The sequence below is a fragment of the Mustela putorius genome, unplaced genomic scaffold (assembly GCF_011764305.1).
Source record: "Mustela putorius furo isolate JIRA1106 unplaced genomic scaffold, ASM1176430v1.1 tig00000083_pilon_pilon_pilon, whole genome shotgun sequence".
Classification (NCBI taxonomy): Eukaryota; Metazoa; Chordata; class Mammalia; order Carnivora; family Mustelidae; genus Mustela; species Mustela putorius.
In genome coordinates, this window is record NW_025421273.1 from 9,083,410 (window position 1) to 9,104,303 (window position 20,894).

General features: G+C 38.1%; 1 protein-coding gene across 6 annotated transcripts in view; it reads right to left on the minus strand.

Moving 5' to 3' along the window:
* The window catches only part of INPP4B (inositol polyphosphate-4-phosphatase type II B), an 830,315-nt gene that overhangs the window by 75,450 nt on the left and 733,971 nt on the right, over positions 1-20,894 (minus strand). For all 6 annotated transcript variants that reach the window (XM_004768442.3, XM_004768441.3, XM_004768440.3 and 3 more), the window contains 5 exons: positions 12,125-12,297; positions 11,179-11,302; positions 10,082-10,199; positions 5,256-5,396; positions 548-645 (listed from right to left, as the gene is read on the minus strand). In XM_004768442.3, the coding sequence (XP_004768499.1) occupies positions 548-645; positions 5,256-5,396; positions 10,082-10,199; positions 11,179-11,302; positions 12,125-12,297 (654 nt within the window). The remainder of the gene's footprint in view (positions 1-547; positions 646-5,255; positions 5,397-10,081; positions 10,200-11,178; positions 11,303-12,124; positions 12,298-20,894) is intronic.

Here is a 20,894-nt window from a genome sequence, read left to right on the forward strand (position 1 = left end):
TGACAAAAAAAAAAAAATTCCAAAAGATACATTTCTATAGTCATGGATGCCTCAACAGTTTCACATAAATATCACAACAAATATATTCAATCAATTAATTCCTTTGTCCATATTACTTTTTATTACCTGTATAAACTTGTATTCTACCTGATTTTCTCCTTGTATATGTGTGATCTGATACAGATTATAAATCAGAAAGCTAAATACTTATTAAAGGCTCTTACATGGTTAAGAATTACATAAAATTTTTATTGGACTCAACTGAGATTTCCAATTATAAGTTTCTTATTTTTAGATTTTTGGTATTTTCCAGTGGCACTAAAATTAATGTCCTAGCATAAGCAGCAGGACATCGAGAGCACAATCAAGGCAGGAAGGCAGGTGTCAGCCCTGCCACCTCGGCAATCAGTCTCCTTGGTTCAGATAATCTCAGAGTTGCTCTCCCATCCTTACCCCATGCGTCTTTCTCCCATTGACCTCTATGTCTGGCCTGAGACTTTATAATCAAGAAATTATTATTGACACTTTCTGAGGCTGGCATACTTACAATCAGGTGGCATCTTTTCCATAAATGCTGTGTAATATTCTTTTAGAAGTTCAAAATTTTCTTGATTAATACTTTCCTGCAAAGAGACATCTCCAAACCTAAAAATAGGAAAAAAAAAATAAACAAACAGAAAACAGTTACAGGTTATAAAGAAGCTCCTGGAACTAACACTTTTCACCCCTCCTTTTTAAGTAGGTGGCAAGAGTTTCCTAAGGAGTTTTTTGTTTTTTTTTTTTTCTTTTAAAGGAGTCTTTTTAAAGCTACATTGCACAATGGTTATTTAAACACATTCTAGTCTCCACTGGCCCTGATTCTACCAATCCCCTTTCACACACCAAACTATTTTTGCAATCATCTGATAGGAAGTCAAATGAAAACCCAAATCTATAACACCAGCTCCTGTGTTTGTGCGTGGTTGATATGTAGTTAATGTTAGTTTGCCGACCTCTGCAGGGTGGTATTTCTACAGTGCCAAAAACCCTGCCTCTTCTTTTTCAACCCTCGAATCTTCCTCCTCACCCATGACAGCTTGAGGAGGGGTCTAGAACACCAAAAGCAGACACCTGGCTGGACACAGTCTTGTATACACTGTAGGCTGCTGCAGGCACATATAGACCTCTACAATCTCTGGAGAGTGGTTTACAACTGTCAACACTTCTTCTATTGTTTGTTTGTTTGTTTGTTTAAGAGACAGAGGGAAAGGGAAGGGAGAGAGAGACACACACACACAGAGGGGGCAGAGAGAGAAGGAGAAAAAGAATCTCAAGCAGGCTCCACATCCAGCATGGAGCCCAGTGCAGGATTTGATCTCATGCCCTTGAGGGTCATGACCTGGGCTGAAATCAAGAGTCAGATGTTTAATTGACTGTGCCACCCAGGCACCCCACAACATTTATTTTCTGTCCACGCCATGAAGGCAGACAGCCTCTGTAGTGGTGCTCTTCTGTCTCTTTACCACAAAACTCTCTACCTGTATATCACTGACCTTGTGTTTTTTTTTAAGCACGTCCCAGATTTAAATTCATGGTCAAGTTGTCCCTCTATAAAAGCATCATATGTAAATGGCTTCCAATATATATCTCCATCCAAATCTGCATTTTTAGATATCAGTTGAAAGCTTCAGTGTGAATTATCCCAACCCCTTCAAATGCAACATAAGCCCAAACTGAAACCACCTCCTCCTTTTGTTTAAAATTAAACATGTCCCCAATACTCTGCCATTAACTCAGGTTAAAATCTAGGCACTCTTTTGGATTTCTTCTATTTTCACCACTCCATCCACTATTCATTGATCTTTTCACATGTCTGGCAGACTTTCTTTTTCTTTAACACTGTCATTATATAGTAGGCGTTTAATTACATCCACTCCAGACTGGGTATAGAGCCTCCCCAAAACTCCAGCACTAAGCCTTCAGTCTCCTTCCCTTCCAGTCTATCCTCTACACCATGGCCATTCATTAATTCAGATCATTTATTCATTCAACAAATACTTATTTAACATTGACTATGTGGCAGGAGCTACACGTGTAATAAATGAAATGTTGGAGAAGTGAATCTAATACCGGTTCTTCACATCAGCTTACTAAACTTCACTGCTTCTTCTCTCTCTCTGTAATGACAGCCTAACCTCCTTAGTTTCACATCTAACTTCTCCACAAAGGCTTCCAAACCCTTGTGGGAATGGAATTACCCCCTTCTCCCTCAAGCAGCAACATACTGATGCCTTTGCGACTTTCCATATGCTATTCTCCCTCTCACTAGAATGTCTTATCTTCCTTGTCTGCTTGATCATTTCATCCTTCAGGCTTTATGAGAGGCTCAGGTACTCCATGAAACCTCCCTGATGAATTCCTCTCCCATCTGTGAATCACTCTTTCCTCCCTTATTCCTGCCCCTTCCACATCTTTGCTTATTGCATGAGTCAAACTGTCACATATTACTTGTTGATCTGGCTTCCTTATGGGATAGTAAGATTTTTTAGGACAGGGATCATGCCCATTTGTCTTGTTACATTTGCATGTTCCCTGTGTCCCACAGCTTGGCACAGTAGAGCCTGGTGCAAGGTCAATGTTTAATATCTATACTGTTAAACTTGGAGAATAGGAATATAGACCCAGGAAAATCTATAGGCGAGTTTCTCTGAACTCTGGAATACACTTCTAACTTTTTCAGACATTATAAAACAAATGGTATTTTAAAAATATCGTTCTTGCTGGAGTGGTGTCATCATTATGGACTTAATGTTTATGTCCTCCCCCCAAAATCACATTTTGAAGCCTCAACTTCCAGTGGCTGTGTTTGGAGATAAAGCCTCTAAGGAAGTAATTAAAGGTCATGAGAGTGGGGCCTTAATCCAATAGGATTAGTGTGTCCTTGTAAAAAGAGACACCGGTGAGCTCACTCTCTCTGTGTACACAAAATAGAGGGTCAAGCGAGCACACAGAGAATAAGTCAAAGAGCGCTCTCACCAGAAACAAACTGGCTAGAACATTGACCTTGGAATTCTCAGCCTCTGGTACTATGAGATACACATTTCTGTTGTTTAACCCCCCCCCCCCCATTCTGAGGTATTTTGTTAGGTTATAATCCAGAATAATCAGTATTTACTTAATTAAGAATGAATATACATAACATACATTTTGGCAATAGGTAAATATGTAGTAAAATATTACACCGGGATTACATAGCATACCTAATTTATAGATGTTGCCTGGTAAAGCTCAAAATGAAGAATCAGAGAAATAAGGTTCAGAGAACAGAGAGGAAGTGATCTATTCAGATCAGTAGTTAGTTGATGTCAGAGTGCCAGCCTTCTTGCTTCTCTGAGTTTTTCTCTACTTTGACATTTTTGTCTCTGCTTCAAGTTTTAAATGTCTTTACAGCTTCCAGATATGAAAAAAAAGTGTATATATGTGTGTGTGTACACACACACAGACACACATGTATAAAATATGCAAGAGAGATAAGAGAGAAGAAAGGGAAGGGACCTTTTATTTTTTATATTTATTTATTTATTCATTCATTTTTTTTTTTTTAATTGAGAGAAAGTGAGAGAGGGGATAGGGAGGGGCAGAAGGAGAGGGAGAGAGAGGATCTTAAGCAGACTCCAAGCTCAGCATGGAGCCTGACGCAGGGCTCAGTGTCATGACCCTGAAAATCAAGACCTGAGCCCAAATCAAGAGCCAGACACCTAAGAGCCACCCAGGTGGCCCATGAGAGGGGAGTTTTTAAAACAAAGTGACTAACAACTAAAATAGCCGCAATGACATAAATTATGCAAATTAACCTAATGTAGAAGGCTTGAAAATACAATGGTAACTACAATGCTAGCTTTTCCTTGAAAATCTTGTAAATGGGGATTTTCACATATCTCTAAAGACCACACTCACAGGCCTTAATTTACTAAGTCAAACCCAAAACATTCTCTAATCTAGTATATCAAAGAAGAGACAACTGATTGAAAGTACTGTGCTGGGTTTTCTTTTTTCCTCCAAATTGTATAACTTATGTTCATAAATATCATTTATCTCAACCATCGGACTTGCTGTAAGGCACATATACACAGATAACTGGACTATATCTTCCTTTAGGGACTGATGTGGAAAAGTGCTCAATTATCAAAGTAAACTTCTTGTACCACACAGTGAATAAAATTATATTCTGATTTACACATATTATAAGAGATTAATGCTTTTACACAATTTGAAATTAAACTTGAAATACAAAGCTGCCACCTAATTTTATAACTGACAAGTGAGAACTATGAAAATGTATGCTGTACAGGAAATACCTTTTGGATAAGAGGGACAGAAAGAAAAATCACTGGGCGAGAATAGATAAAAACAGGCACCTTGACCGTCACTGAAATTCAGGAGGACTAGAAAAGTAGTGGCATTTTTAATTTCGTAAAAGACATCAATACAGGTTTAACACATACTTACCAAGTCATGGCAAAGAATATGCTAGGTGCTTTTAAACTGATACCTATGGGGGAAGGACACATTTGGAGAGTAAATTATGTACAAGAAGCATTTTAAATATGGAAGACTATCAAACTCTCCAAAAGTTCTGCCCATCAGAGAACTTTTCCAGCCAGGCCCCACAGCAGGATGGCAACTTCTTTCTCCAGAATCTTTTAAAAATGTATTCTAGGAACTTTAAGTCGTAACTACACTTCCGATAATCTCTATGTGTGAACCATGTAATAAGATACAAAAAAGTGTTTTTGACAGTAACTCACAGGACTGTGTACAATCATCTGTTGTTAGACTAAGCAAGTTATTACGAAAAGATGTGCTAACCTCCCCCAATAACAGCTATTTTAGTAAACAAAACAAAAGGGAAAAATGGACAGTGTTTTAGGTCCAGAAAAGTTTGACCCAGTTGGCTGAGTCTCTACAATGTTGAAATACATATGAATGTAAGCCATGTTAAAATTGGATACACATGCAGTGTTTGGAACCATGAAGAAAGTTTATATCCATGTAAATAATTTGGCATTGGCATTCAATATTTTCCTCATTCCTTTGCCATGTTTAAATTTGATGTGGGCCAGGAATCTGAAATATGAATATTTCTCTTTGCCATCTCAAAGGACTTGCTACGATACAAAGGCAATATGTGCCCAAGAGTTCCATGTGGGTGGGAGTTGCTCAAAAAACCCTCAACCGAAAACAACAGAAGTCCCAGCTTTCTACCTGAAGCTTACCTCTCTGCCAGAGTTTGTTGTTCGTTGATTCCAACATTAAAAAGTACTGGATACACATGGAGCAATTGTCCCTCTTTAATCTGTAAAGGCAGTGCCTCAAACATCCGCGCGGGAAGCTTCACCTCCACCACGTAATGTTCACTGTGGACAGCGGAGGACAAAGAGAAGAATCCTTGCTTATTTCACTCACTGCTATGTTAGAGTCATTGGAAAGAAACAAGGAGTTGGAATGTAGAGCTGATTTAGGTTTGGGGCCGCTATCTGCTTATTTTCTGGCATTAATTCATTCGGCAATCATTTTGTTCACTTCACTATTAAATTACTTGGCATAAAGAACTATTTACAGTTTAAAAAAAAATTCTCCATTTCTCTGAGTTCCTTTAGGAAAGGAAAAATGTTTAGTTCGTTTGTATACCAGGGTTATGTGCCTAAGAGACTCAATATTTATTTTCTTGATTTAATTATTTTTAAAACCTAGTCAATCTCAAGAATAAAAAAAGTAATTTAATGATGGATTTTTCAATATAGGGAAGCTAATAAACCAAATAATTTAAGATATTTTTGAGGATGGCCTGATTGTTCCTGTTATTGATGAACCTCCCTGTTTGTGATGGCTTGATGGAAATGAAATGATTTCATTACATAAGATGTAACCTTTAGGGGTTTATGATCATTTTTGCAACATGAGCATATCACAGGAATGTTTCTCCCCCCCACACACTGGAAATTTCCATTGAAAATTACCCCTAATGTTCAGTGCTGAAAATTTAAATTAGGATTCACAGAACATGGTCAGCAAGAAGAATTGCTTGTATATTTTTAAACTTGACATCACTCAATGCAGTGTGAACTGAGTATTGAGATGTTGAAGAGTTTTGCTCAGAATTTATGAAAATCCATGTGTTTTTGGAGTTATCTATAGTGCTAAAATTGTAATACATGTATTGGGAAAAGAAGCACTCAACAATTCGTGAGTCTCTTTGTGGAAATATTTTTAGTTGTCTAGTATAACCATCCTGAGACAAAACTACTCCAGATGATGGACTCAGACTTATTTTTTACCTGAGCTCGGAACGAGAGAACCAGGAAATACCATGAATCCAGCAAGCAGGGATGTTATTATTAGCACTACCCTCAGATGAATGGACACATTATTTTTCTTTTTAAAATTGCTCTCAGTGCCCTTTAAAAAAGCCCAGCTAACAGAGTGCTGATGTTTATTTATTTCAAGTCTTTCAAGAATCTGAGAATAATTAATGAGTCCGTCCATGTGTAAAGGTTGCGCTGAAGGTGAAACATTATATAATGTTTTATGATAACTTTTTGTCAGTTTTATTAAAATAGAACCGGCATGAACTCATGCATTTTAAGTGTCTAATTCAGAGTTTTAGCAAATTTATAGAGTTGTGAAATCCTGACTATAATCCAGGTTCAGAATACTTCCGTCACTTTACAAACAATCTCTCATGCCTGTTTGCTCTCACACCCCAATCCCACTGCCAGCCCCGGGAAACCCCTAATCTATTTTCTATCTCTGCAGATTTTACTTTTTTACCTATTTCATATAAACAGAATCATATAATATGTAGTCTTTTGTATCTAGCATTTTTCATTTAGCGTGACGTCTCTGAAGTTATTGTGTTGTAGGCTGTATCAGTAGTTTATTCCTTTTTATCCCTATTTATAGCATTCTATTGTATAGATTAACCATGTTTTTGCCGATGTATTCACAAGCTGATGGCTACCTGGGATACTTTGCAATTTGGACTGTTATGAATAATGCCATCAACATTCAAGCATTAGTTTCTCTGTGGACATATGGTTTCGTTTTCTCTTCGGTACGTACCTAAGAGTCATATAGTAATTTTAGGTTTAACTTTTTAAGAAACGGCCAAACTGATTCCAGAGTGGCAGCACCACTCTACGTGCCCACCAGCAATGTATGAAGGTTCTAGGTTTTCCACATCCTCGCAAACACTTTTTATTGTCTGACTTTTTGATTGTGATGATTTCCACTGTGAGCGAAGTGGTATTGAATTGTGGTTTTAATTTGCATTCTCCTAATGACTAATGATGTTGACCATGTTTCCATGTGTGTATAGCCATTCATATATCTTATCTGGCAAAACATCTATTCAAATCCTTTGCCTACTTTTTTTAATAGTTTTTTTTTTTTTTAAGATTTTATTTATTTACTTGACAGACAGAGATCACAAGTAGGCAGAGAGGCAGGCAGAGAGAGAGGGGAAGGGAAGCAGGCTCCCTGCCGAGCAGACAGCCTGATGCAGGGCTGGATCCCAGGACCTGGGATCATGACCTGAGCTGAAGGCAGAGGATTAACCCACTGAGACACCACGCTCCCCCTGGATGCAAGTCTTTTATCAGATATATGATTTGCCTATATTTTCCCAATTATGTGGCTTGTTTTTTCGTTTACTTAGTGATATAATGATATTTTTGCTTCTTAATAGTTTGTAATTTCGATTAAATCCTACCTATCAAATTGTGTATTTTATGAAACTAGAATTTCTGGTCCTATCTAAGAACTCTTTCCCTAACCCAACTTAATACATATTTTCTCCTAGAAATTTCAGAGCTTAAGCTCTTACATTTAGACCAATGATCCGTTGTGTGTTAGTTTTTGTGCATGGTATAAACTGAGGTTCTAAATGACTTTCCTGTGTATGGATAACCAATTATCACAGCAACAGTTTTTGAAAAGTCTCTTTATTCTCCAATGAATTGCTTTGGCACATATTGTCAAAAATCAATTGACCCTAAAGGTAATAATTTACATCTGGGCTCTAAAGTCTGTTCCGTTGATCTATATGTGTATACTTATGCCCATACTGGAGGGTCTCCATTATTGTGGTTTTATATTAAGTTTTGAAATCAGAAAGTATAAGTCTTCTTTTGCCCTTTTATAAAATTGTTTTTGGAATTCTGGGTCCTTTGCATTTCCATACAAATTTTAGGTTTAGTTTGCCAATTTCTGCACAAAAGACTACTGGGATTTAGCCAGCAATTGCACTGAATCTATAGATTGGTTTGTGGAGAACTGCCATCCAAACAATATTGAGTATCCTAATCTAGGAACACGGCCTGTCTTTCCATTTATTGGATCTTATTAATTTCTCTAAGCACGATTTTGTGTGTTCTGTGTACAATTCTTAGAGTACTTTGTTATATTTGGTATGATGTAATTATTCTTTTTGACGCTATTGTGAATGAAATTGTCATCTAAATCACCACTGTTTCCAGCAACTTTTTAGGAGTGTGTTTTTTTTTTTCCTGCTTTCCAATCGAAATCAAGTCAGCCCCTCTGGTAGTGAAACTGCTGGTCCTTCAGCCTGTATTAACCCCTTAAAACTGTGTTGACTGAACTGGGTTTTATGGGAGCAACTCTGGGCAAGAGTGCCACAGATACCATGTATGTGTCTTAATCAATATCCACTGGTTTTTCATTATAAGTACTTGTAAGGTTGTGTGCACATTTGACTTATTTCCTCGGTCTCAAGTTCATTGTTTTTTGGCAATTCTGTCCAATTGCAATGTTGCTGTTTGGAGAGAGGGTTTACCAAACTGCTCACTTTGCCATATTCTGTGAGTTCCATTCACATCTGGTTTCTGAATTCTGGTATCTGAATTCAGATATAGCCTACAGACTCCCTCAGAAAAGGCGTCCGTCCTCTGCTATACCAAATGGCCTGGTAAACTTCCCATATCAATTGTGATAAAAGTATCAGTTTCCCACTTTTGATCATATAGAATGGTACTATTTTCCAGGTGTGTATATGAACAATTTTATTCTTCTTTCTTCCAGTGAAGAAACTAATTAAGCATTAGTTCACAGTTGATATATTTAGTTTTATGAGGATATTTTTTCTTTATGTATATGAAATAGTCACCTTTCATTCAGTCACGTTTCTCTGGGCAACCTTTATACAAAGTTTAAAATAACGCATGTTTACTATAGACAAGAAAGCAAGTTCAGTTTGAACTTTTATACTTACTTTCTTTTCCAACTCTCTCCACCACGAAAAGGATTTTCTCTTTGCACATTCATATTTTTTCATTATGATCTAAGAATGTTTCAAATTTCAAATATCCTCATGCAGCACTGAAAAGTGCTAATGCCAGAATGGTTATAATTTGGTAGGTTCTGACTAAAATGATTTACCACAGGATATAACTCTTCTGTTGAAGGTCTACTCTATGCACCATCATTTTTCTTAATTATTTCTGATATTTTGCCTATCATTCACTGACCTTCGAAGCTATTTATTTAAAAACATTCTCGGAAATTTCAGTCTGTGAGTGAGTTGTATATGTTTATAAAAAATAAAAAATTTAAAAAAAATAATAATTAAGAAAAATGGTCGTACATGCCCCTGACACAGAAATAGATCTTTTCTAAAATGTTGCTGCTTTTAACAGAATTTAATTTAAAGTCATTTCAGGAATTATGACTCTATTAACCAAATGATTCCAACAAAAGTAAAAACACCTAGAGCTTTGGACTAGATAGTAAGAAAGAGAAAAGTGTTCTTCTCGTGCCTGCTAGTCTTTCGAAATCCCTCATATTTCATGGGAGACCATCACCATGCTCACCTCACTATCGCACACATTTATAAACATTCATGAACCTTCTCGTTTTTCAAGATTTTCACCTGTTCTGTCACTTACATTCATTTCTCCACCAAATCGGGAAAAAAGGAACAGAAGAAAATTTTCCAAACCAAACCTTAATTCTCTTTGGCTCCTCTGTCAGGAGTTAAAACAAATATCTAACAAAGCCTGGTCCCAAGGAAATGGGCACCACTTACCGCCTTCCTGTTATAACTGGCAAGACATCATTGGATTTGGCTTCAATTATTTTAAATGCGACTTTCTTCAAATCTGAAATGCCAACAGCCATGTCCTCTAGCATTCCGATTTCATCACCTACACGAGGGAAAAGGAGCATTGTTACAAACATACTATTTAAAGAAAATGTCATTTGGTACTACATCTCCCTGCTGGGATTTGTTCTAGCATTTTAGTGAATGAGTTTCTGAATGCAGTGAATATACTCTAAACGCTTTTCCTCAGAGGTTGAAGAATTTCACCAGTGAAATAAGAACCATTTCAGTGGACTCCAGCAGTCCAAGTACCCTTTAAGGGAAAAGAAAAATGTATACAATTGCAGGAAGACTACAGAGAAGTTTTACTCCTTTAGGAAACAGAGTATCATGCAGCTCTCTTTCCATTGACAGGCATGATATTTGATTTCTAGAAATAGAGATAGATCCACACTATCCAATAGAAATATAATGCAGATTACATAAACAATTTTAAATTTCTTGATAGCCATATTTTTAAAAGAGTAAAATTTATAAATATGAAATTAATATTAATAATATATTTTACTCTGACTCAGTATATCCCAAATATCATTTCAGTTAAAAATCAATGTCAAATTATTCATTTTTTTTATAAAACTAGTTTTTACTAGTCTTTGAAACCTGGTGTGCATATTTAGTACATATTGATTTGGACTAGACACATGTCAAGTGCTGAATAGCCACACCAGGCTATGTATTAAATAGTGCAGTTCCACACATTAGAGAGTTGGGACTTTAAAAATCCAGTCATTGAAACTATGTTGGCAGAGAGAGCCTTTTATATTAAAAAGCCAGATGTCTGCTCAGACTCCACTATTCATACTCCATGAAATAATCTATAATTCCATTTTCAAAACATAATGGGGGTAAGAATACAGTTACAAGGTCAATGAATGCAGAGAACTGAAAGTTACATTATTTCTGTAATGCTTAGGTCATCGAGGTTTATTCCACATTTTTATGTTTAACTGCAGAATCTATAGATCAAATATCCTTATGAATGAGAGTATGAGTTTAACATGTACTACAGCGATACTCACTATATGTACTTAGCAGTCCTTCATACTGCACTATCAATCCCACTGTGTGAAGCTGCTGTAGGAACCCAGGGTCATGCAAACTTGTGTGTAATTTAATGATAAAACCACAAACCAATCCAGCAAGCTAGAATAAAAGAAAAAGAAGTCATTGAAGAAATTGACTGGAGTCAGCAAACTTTAATTGAAAAATCCTTAAGATTTTTGAGGCATCACAGAATTAATTAAAATTTTTCAAGTATGTGAAACATTCATGAACTAGTGGAGGGCATGGACAGTTTGGTTAAAATATTCCCTTTCCTTCGGTCTCGCTTCCTCCACGTGTAGGTCTATAAAACTCAGTTGTGGGTGTTGAGGCAGAAGGGAAAAGAAAGGCCCCCAGGACAACCACTGTGATGGACACCAGCCTCGATGTCATGAGACAGGGTTGGCTGATGGTCCTGTTAAATCTTGCCTCTAAGCATTACTGCCCTGCAAACTTATTTTATAGACAAACAAAACGTATAAGAGACCATTATGAGGCCCTGTCCTGGGATGCCTTAGAGAGCTGTAGAAATGGGAGATGGCAAACAGATCCCTTCTGCCGGCCTCGGCCACCACCTAGGTGCAAGGCAGCCACCCCTTTCCTTCTACCGTATGCTGTGTGGAGACCTCAGGGCATAATATGATGACAGGGTGGGAGGCCTTTTCTTCCCTGATTCTCTGCACTGTGAAACAGAGCATACATTTCAGAGACTTGGCCACCTCTCTGCAGAAATAAATCCTTAAGATCTCATAAGCTGTTTCCGTTCAGTTCATGTTTATTATGGATTAGGAAAACGGATACTAAAACTTCAAGTAAGGAATCCCTTTAAAAAAAAAAATGAAACTACCAAAAGAAGACCTCTACCATCACCAAGGATACCTTTTAGCCACCCAGACCCATGCTGTGCTCCCGAGAGGCACCTACTGCTTGGCTGAAGACGATGTCCCTTCTGAGCGTCAGCATCAAGCCCTGGGGCAAGCTGTGCGCAAGTTCCTGAAGGAGCACGAAGGTCAGGGACTGCTTGGCTCGGCTCACCACTTCTCCCATGCAGTCCTTCAGGGTACGGATGAGGGGATACAGCTGTTCATACCAGTCCTCTGCAGGGAGGAAGGGGGTGTAAGAACAGGGGGACAGATGAAGGTCTTGGGGATGGAACCAGGTTATTCTTCTTAGTCAAGGTACCCATACTATTAAGGATTCACAATGATTCGATTTGAAGAGGTCTGATCCAAATCTCTTTGAATTCCAGATGTCTGCCGTCAGCCGCCTTTGGATCTCTCTGCTGGGCATACTTACCGTATGTACAGTAGAACTCCTCTCTGGCCTGCTCACCTCCAGTCTGGGGACCGCCTGTGGCCTAGCGGGTAGTGTCACCAAACTCCTTCCAGGCTGGAAACCAGTTTTCCTGGACTTCTTCTATGATCCTCACATTTTGGGGACATTGAATTAGTTCTACTGTTGTAGAACGCACCCGACAGTTACTGTCCCCAGGCCCTCTGTCTTCATCACTTGGCTTCTCTGGATCCATTACTATCCCTCTCCTTCCAGTCATGCCCTACCTGAACCTTTTCTTAACAGTGTCCCCAGAGTCCCTGGAGGGGACTTTCTAATCTAATCTAATTCCATCCCATCATTCACTCCCTTCCTGCCCTACTTTAAACATTGTAAAGAAAGGTTGCTCACTGACAGCAAGGAATTTATGTTATAATACCCGAGCCTAGCATAGAGTCTCACATATAGCAGATATTCAATCAGTTTTATTTTTATTTATTTTATTTTATTTTATTTTAAGATTTATTTATTTGGTAGAGAGAGAGAGAGCGAGCGAGAGAGGGAACACAAGCAAGCAGAGTGGGAGAGGGTGAAGCAGGCTTCCTGCTGAGCAGGGAGTCTGTGGGGCTTGATCCCAGGACCCTGAGATCATGACCTGAGCCACCCAGGTGCCCCAATCAGTTTTAATTGAATGAGTAAAGTTATAATAAATATAACAAAAGTTTTTGGTTTTTATTTATTTATATTTTTAAAATATTTTATTTATTTGAGAGAGACAGAGAGAGGGGTGAGAGAGAGAGAGGGAGAGAAAGCACAAGCAGGGAGAGCAGTAGTCAGAGGGAGAAGCAGACTCCCCACTGAACAGGGGCCTGACATAGGGCTCCGTCCCAGGACCCTGGGAATATGACCTGAGCTGAAGGCAGATACTTAACCAACTGAGCCACACAGGTGCCCCATAACAAACGTTTATAAAGATATAGGCAAATATGAAAAAAACCAAGTGTTTGACAATTCAAATAGGCTTTCTTCAAATCAGGTACAAAACTGAAACCGTCTGTGTTTTTTGTATGTCTAGATACTTGACTTGTTTCAAGTATATAATCATGATGTTGGCATATGATATGGGAAAAAGTTATATTTTAGTTTATTTGGAAATCAAGGCCCTGATAAATGTCAAATCCTACACATTCCAGACTGTGTGACATTTCATTAACATACAAATAAATTAATAGTAGTATGGCAATGAAATTTAATAGATATGAATGTATGTTGAAAATTAATTTTAATTCAGGCTCTGAAATGATATGATCTTCTCAGCACAACAGTGTAAGTTTCACCATGAATGATGTAAATGGTCAATAACCAGTTCAGACCTTGGAAGAGTTACAGGGAATGATACAAACAATCATAATCACTATTGTACCTTATCTACCATCACTTAGTTATTTTATTTTGTGTTGTAATAGATTAAATGAAATAAACCAAAATGGTTGAAAGAATAATTAATGACCCCAACTTAATAATAAGATGCACTCTTGTTAATACTTTATGTAAATGCTTATGTGATGCTATAATGCAAAATACGTAATGAGTTATTATTTTAAAATATTGTAGAATTACATGTTACGATAGGAATAAAAAAAGCACCAGACAAAGGGGAATACAATGAAGGCCTATTAAATCTGTAATCATTTAATGAAGGACTCACTTGTGGGCAGCCTACAATGAAATTTGGACAACGGTTATTTAAAACAAGCATGGGCTAATTATTGATTTTTATGTCATAAGTATATGTAAAAGGGCTTATGAAGGTACATAAGTCTTCTTTTCAGAATAAAAGACACATCAGTAGACATCTGAAAGGAATAGTCCATATTCCTTTTTTTTTCATATTTACATTCTTCTATCTCCTATTTTTCTCCCACTCTATAATTCCCAGTATGAATGTTTACATACATATATTGATTTACTGACACATACGTATATACACTAGGAAAACAAATATTTCAATAAATTGACTGAGATTTACATCTTAGAAGAGAATAGATGGCAGCATGATTTTGTTTTGCGCTTAGGTCTGTAGAGACCAGTTTCTATTCAACAATCTCCAACATAAATAAAGCTTGTGTGCAGTAGGTGGCGCTGCCTTATTAGGCTGAAGTAGAGCTAGGTTGTCCCTACTCTGTTCAAGTACCTGATCTATATGGCTTTATACATAGCATGTGCGGGTAGTTTAGGAACCTTGCATCATACTCTCTTGTGTCAAGTGATCAGTAAGTTGGTCAAGGGTGTGATATGTGCTTCCTAGTTAGAAAGTGGAAAATTAACTTAAGGGCACGCTTCTCTTGAAAGACACTCAGTGACAGCTAAAATTTAATATAGCTCTTGGTTCTTCTTGAAGATCTTTCTTTGCACATTTCTTCATTAGCACCAGGATAATTTCCCTACCTACTTCAAAATCTATCCTCATACTTATTTAACGAGTTGATTCTTACTCATAAATTGCAATCACATAAAGAAAAAAATGAGTCTGATTTCTAATCTTAATAGAATTAAACTGAAAACCTGGAAAAAATACACTGATATTTTAAACTTAGGGGCATTGTTAGCTGCTTGCCTAATGTCAAAAATATTCAGTGTCTCCATTTACTATAATTATATACAGTTTTTGTGGCTAAAATTTAAGGCAAATGACAGTATAATAAAACATTAATTCTAAACCATAAAAAATACAAGTTTGTGAGTGAGGCAGAATGCCTTAAAGATAGTAGGAAGATTCCTATAGAAAAATATAAGTGAGAAAGCTAACATCACATTTTTTTCTGGCCAAGAAACAATTTAAGTTGAGCAGATACAGAAAAAACTGCACTGGCAAATGCAAATTGCAATGACTACAGGTTCCGGTCCCTGTTAATATTCACTCACTGTAAATCTCAGGTTTTCAAATAAACACAATGGTGTATGACAGGTCAAAGAAAGGCTGGAGTCAGTTCATAAATGGCCTTTTTGCTCCAATGAGCTTTCCAAATCATTCTCACAAAGGAACAGCAAATGCTTTGGTTTTCTCTTCAAAAATATTTTTGGGTGGAGAAAAAAAAGCTACAGCTCTTGACAATCTTAAGACCATTGTCATTTCCCCTCACCTTCCTGCCTCTCTCTACTTCACAGTTTCCATGGTGCTTACTTTGTTCTCAAGATAAAGCCCATTTTCTGGTAGGGATGAACTGGTGTTCATTTTGGGCCATCTGGTCAAAATAAGAAGACCTGAAATGCACACATCCAGTTTTCTGAGTTTAATTACTTCAAGTTTCAACTAAGATTTTATACACACACACACACACACACACACACACACACACACACACAGTGAAGCTAAGTGGCTACGGGTTCTCCACCATATAGTCACTTTACAAACACCTCTCTGGGAGCTAATCGGCTCAGCAGACACTTAAGTGCCCACATCCTCAATTCTATCCCTCTGGGCTCCTTTCACTGACAGAGGGGACTATAAAGAGAATGTTTTATTGTCTCTATAAAAACTTGCTGAAACTCCTTAACCCGGAGACCAAAAAGCAGAATCTTTCCTTAGGAAAACATAAAATGCATGTGGCTTAGCTGAGCTTTTCCTGAGCTTTGTGAAGTGTCCTGGAAGCCATCCAAGCAGAGCCTGTTTTCCAGCCCTTTACTTGCTTCTATAACATATTCAAGTGAGGCTCACTGAAGGATTCAAAGAACGACTGCCAGGTGTCCACCCCCACCCCCTCCATACGCCATCTATTTCCTGTACAGGATGTTCACGTCCCCTGAGCTCAATGGCTCTTATGTTACCCAGGAGGAAAATAAAAGAGCCAAATACCAACCAACTGCCGCAGAGCAGAATGCTTTCTTTCCAATTTCTGAGCCATTTTCTTCTCAGGTGTTTGGTCTTCTTTGATCATTTAAAATAATTAACTCCACACAAGCTTACAGCCATTGTTATTTTTGTTATCACAACTTTTCAGGCATAGAAGAAAAGAAAAGCGTAAAGATTGCATGCCCATTAAACTTTATGCAAAGAAGAGAGAAAAAATGAGCCCAGCTTCTAGGATTCACCTCAGTGAAGAAGATGCTCACTATGAAGCTAAACAATTAGAACGGCCTCTAAGGAGGACGATAAAGTCCCCAAGGTTGTGAGAAAGAGACCAACACATAGCCAAGAGGGCTTTGATACTGTGCTCAGGTCCCACAGAAGGGCCAATGTGTTTGCAGTTAGGGGCTGGCAGTGGCCAATTTTGCTATTCCTTCTCAGAGTCCTTTTTGCTTTGATGGACCTACGTCCTATATCAGCCCACATACCACTACCTAGGTGCCCTCTGAGTGAAGGCCCATTCCTTCAGGCACAGTTCTACAATTTGAACAGCATAACTTGGAGGGTTTGGTCAATGATCAGGCTTTCTCTCCACATACTTCACAGCTAAACTTCTTTGTATGAGTATAATACATGTGGCCATCTTTGGTCATAGATCATGGACACCTGCCCATTGCCTCCAAATATCTGGACATACTCCAGCATATAGGCTAATGATGTGCTAGATGAATAATCTGGGAATGAAAAACACCCACTGAGGCCTGGCTGCCTTGAAATGTCTTCCCCAGCTACTCAGAATGCCCTCTGAGCCTTCCTAACCCTTTGGCCATCTTTATCATCCATCTCTTGGCTCCAATCCAGGAATAAAAAAAAATCAATCTGTATTTATATTACTTTAATAAATGCTAACCTATTTCCCTTTTATCACTTTCCCTCCTTTCTTCACTGCCATCAAGAGACACATAGTCATTCGTTAGCCAGAGACAACTTTTTGGAAGTGAGTCGTATGGGTGACACTTATATTTCTAACTCCTGACTGCTACTCTCAAGGGGCTTAAAATATAGAAAGGAAAGTAAGAGGTGTAAAGTAATACTTACCATATAAGGGAGTCTGATAAGTGCTATAAAAATCTGGGACCTGACAAAACATGTTTAGAAGGAATAAGAGTCTAGAGGCAACAGAGTTCATGTCTGGTGAGAAGATCATATTCATTCACAGCTGTATTGTTGACTGAGCATTTAAAGGGAATCCTGTGAAGATGGAGTTCAAGGAAGCTGCATGGCCAGCAGGTAGTTAAACACCGATTGTGCAAAGCTTTGTAGGATAAGTCTGGGAGGGGTGCATCATTTGGTGATATCAAGTCCCATAAACAGATGTTATAAACTGACTATAGGTTATTGTACGGGGACTGGAAGGGAGGAGCAGAGGGGCTGACATGACTGAAGGACTTGGACAAGGCAAGAATACATGGAAATTGGGGCACCTCGGTGGCTCAGTTGGTTACGCAAGTGGCTTCGGCTCAGGTCACGATCCTGGAGTCCCAGGATCGAGTCCCACATCGGGCTCCCAGCTCCATGGGTAGTCTGTTTCTCCCTCTGACCTTCTTCCCTCTCATGCTCTCTCTCTCTCTCAAATAAATAAATAAAATCTTAAAAAACAAAAAAGAATACATGGAAATCATGTTGAGACTGAAACCATGAGGGGGAAAAAACCCAATAAAAAAACTTATTGGGTAGTTACCATAGCAGGGATAGAGAACGAGGTAAGCAGGGGTAGGGAGGGAAATAAGAAGGTACAGACTATGTGTGAGCGAGAGCCAAAAGCTAAGAGGCAAGGTCAAAACTAGAAATAATGGGTACTGGTAGGGCAAATGGGAACTGGATTTATGATGTCCCTAGAGAAAGGTTGCACAGAGAGCAGTCTGTGCCTTCAGAGCAGTTTAAGGCCCCAGGGGTATTCACACAAAGACTAGACATGAATCTTAAGATGCAATCATGATAGTGTCCACTGAACTATCGTCCAAGGTAAGTGACTGTTCTTGGCACCTTCTAGATGCATTAGAAATGAGTATACTGCTCAACTCAAAACAAGCTGCCATCAGAACAAAGGCAACCTTTTCTTGTGTCAAGGGAACCTTGTTTGTTTAAATCCTGCCAGCCGAAGAACGCAGTGTCATAAAACTTTCCAGTCTTGCTTTTAGAAAAATGGCAAAGGAAATGCATCAACCGATATCCTGGTTAAACTTCTCATTTTGTAGCACAAAGTGGAAAGCCTTAAGTAAATTCTGCTAAGACAGTTTCCAGGAACTAAATCCATTAATCAAACAAGCTCTGTGTTTGTTGTAGCACAGAAGTTTTGAATTGGGGGTTATGATGAACCTGGAGGAGTCACACACTTGTATCCCTTGGGCATATTTTGCCTTTTGGCCTTAAAAAAACCTGTAATCTCAGGACTCTGGCCTACAAATATGCTGAGCATTTAAGAATAAGCTGCATAGGCCATAGATCCTGATGATCTGAAATTACCAATACATCGGCATCAGAGAGCGCCTGTCATTTAAATTTTGTGCCTTATCTAAGATTGAGAAGACAGAAGGAGTGGATATTGAGTCCACTGAAGCCTGAGTAGAGCACAGAAATCCAGAAAAGGGAAGAGGCGATGCACTTCTATCCTGAAGTAAACAAGGTGAACATAGCAGTTTTCCAGTAAACTTCAAGACCCATGGTATATACTGTACTATTTTTTAAAAATACATCTATAAATGCAACAAAGACTCATGTACATAGATTTAACTTATAAGCACTGAGAAAGCAGGCAAGGGACCAAACACGCTGTAAGCAATACTATTTCTCAGGCCATTCCATTCAATAATCATATGCCCCAATGTTCCCACAGGGGAAATGTGAATCTCTTCTTTCTGTCCCTATCTCACTTTCACTGTGGGTATGAGCATCACCAGATTTATGATAAAGTTAAGTAATTTTTCAAGTGTAATTTATGAATACATGGTAGTTCTTAATTTTTGCCTAAGGTACAATTTCCATAATAAAACTTTAACAGATATCTACAGGATTGATTTTCATAAAGTTATCTTATAATACCACCAATTAGAGTCTAATAAAACTTAGCATTTTGTTAAAAGGATGACAGCAAAAAATTATCTGTACAGATTAAGATTAGTGATTTTTTCTCCTGGAAAGAACAGAAGCAAGACAGCATAGTAGTTAGAACAGGCTCTCAACTCAGACCACCAGGGTCAGAAGTCAGGCTCTGCTGCTGGACTGGGCTTGATAGTGCACAAGTGTTTTCAACTTTCTACTTCTTCATCCATTAAATACATCAAATTATTTTTATGAGTGTTGCAAGAATTAAAGAATATAGGTAATATTTTTTAAAGTTTCTGGCACCTGTTAAGCAACCCCCAAATCTTAGCTACTACCTTAAAAAATTACTACAATAATAAACTAATTTATATGTCACCCAATGACTTCCCACCTGCTAACATTGTTGCTTTTGCTCTTCCTTCTCTCCTATTTCTGAAGATAAGCTGTTCGTTCTCCAGCTAAGATGAGCTTCTCTCTCCGTATACCAGACTCATCTCCTCTCATCTACTTAGAAGTATCACTCAAGCAATTCTCTCCCCTTCTTCCTACATTATCAGTATTTCTTTGTTGCCAGAGCATTCCGATTAGCACCCAAACAAGCCATTTTCTTCCCATCTTTAGAAATGGCCCCCACATGACCCTATTTCCCTCGATAGCTTCCACCCTATTTCTCTGCTTCCTTTCATGGTGAAACTTCTCAAAAGAGTTTTCTATAGATAGTGTTTTTAGTTCCTTTTCTTGCTCTTCCTCTTAACCACTCCACTTAGGTTTAGTCTCCATCCACTCTAGGGAATTCTCGTCAGTATCACCGGTGACTGTTACACTGATAAATCCAAAGTTACTTAGTCCTCATTCCACTTTCAGCAGCATTAGGCATGCTGATCACTTCCCCCTGAATACTTTCTCACCCTAGATGTCAGGAAATCATACTCTCTCTCCTGGCATCCTCCTACCTTACTGGCCATTCCTTCTCTAACTCTGTGGCTGGTTCCACCATTGTTTTTGACTGTTGACATGGAAACATCCCCAGTTGTAATCTGTATGTTAATTCCTTTGCTCTGAACACTCAACTCTTTGTTGGCATTGTTCAGTCTCACAGTTTTAAGTACTATTTATATGTTGACAATTTACAACTTTTTAATTAATTTTTAAATTTTAATTCCAGTATAGTTACCATACAGTGTTATATTAGTTGCAGGTATACAATATAATGGTTTAACAATTCTATACATTACTCAGTGCTCATCATGATAAAAGTACTATTTATCAAAATTTGTGTCTTTAACCTGAACCTCTCTCTTAAGTCCCAGATTCTTATATCTTACTGCATACCTGAAATCACCATGTAAACTTGGCATATCCCAAATGAGCTCCTAGTCACCACAAACCCTGTTCTACCCAGTCTTCACCAACCAGTAAATGGCCATCCCATGCCTCCAGCTGCTCATGCCAGAAATTGTTCAATTATCC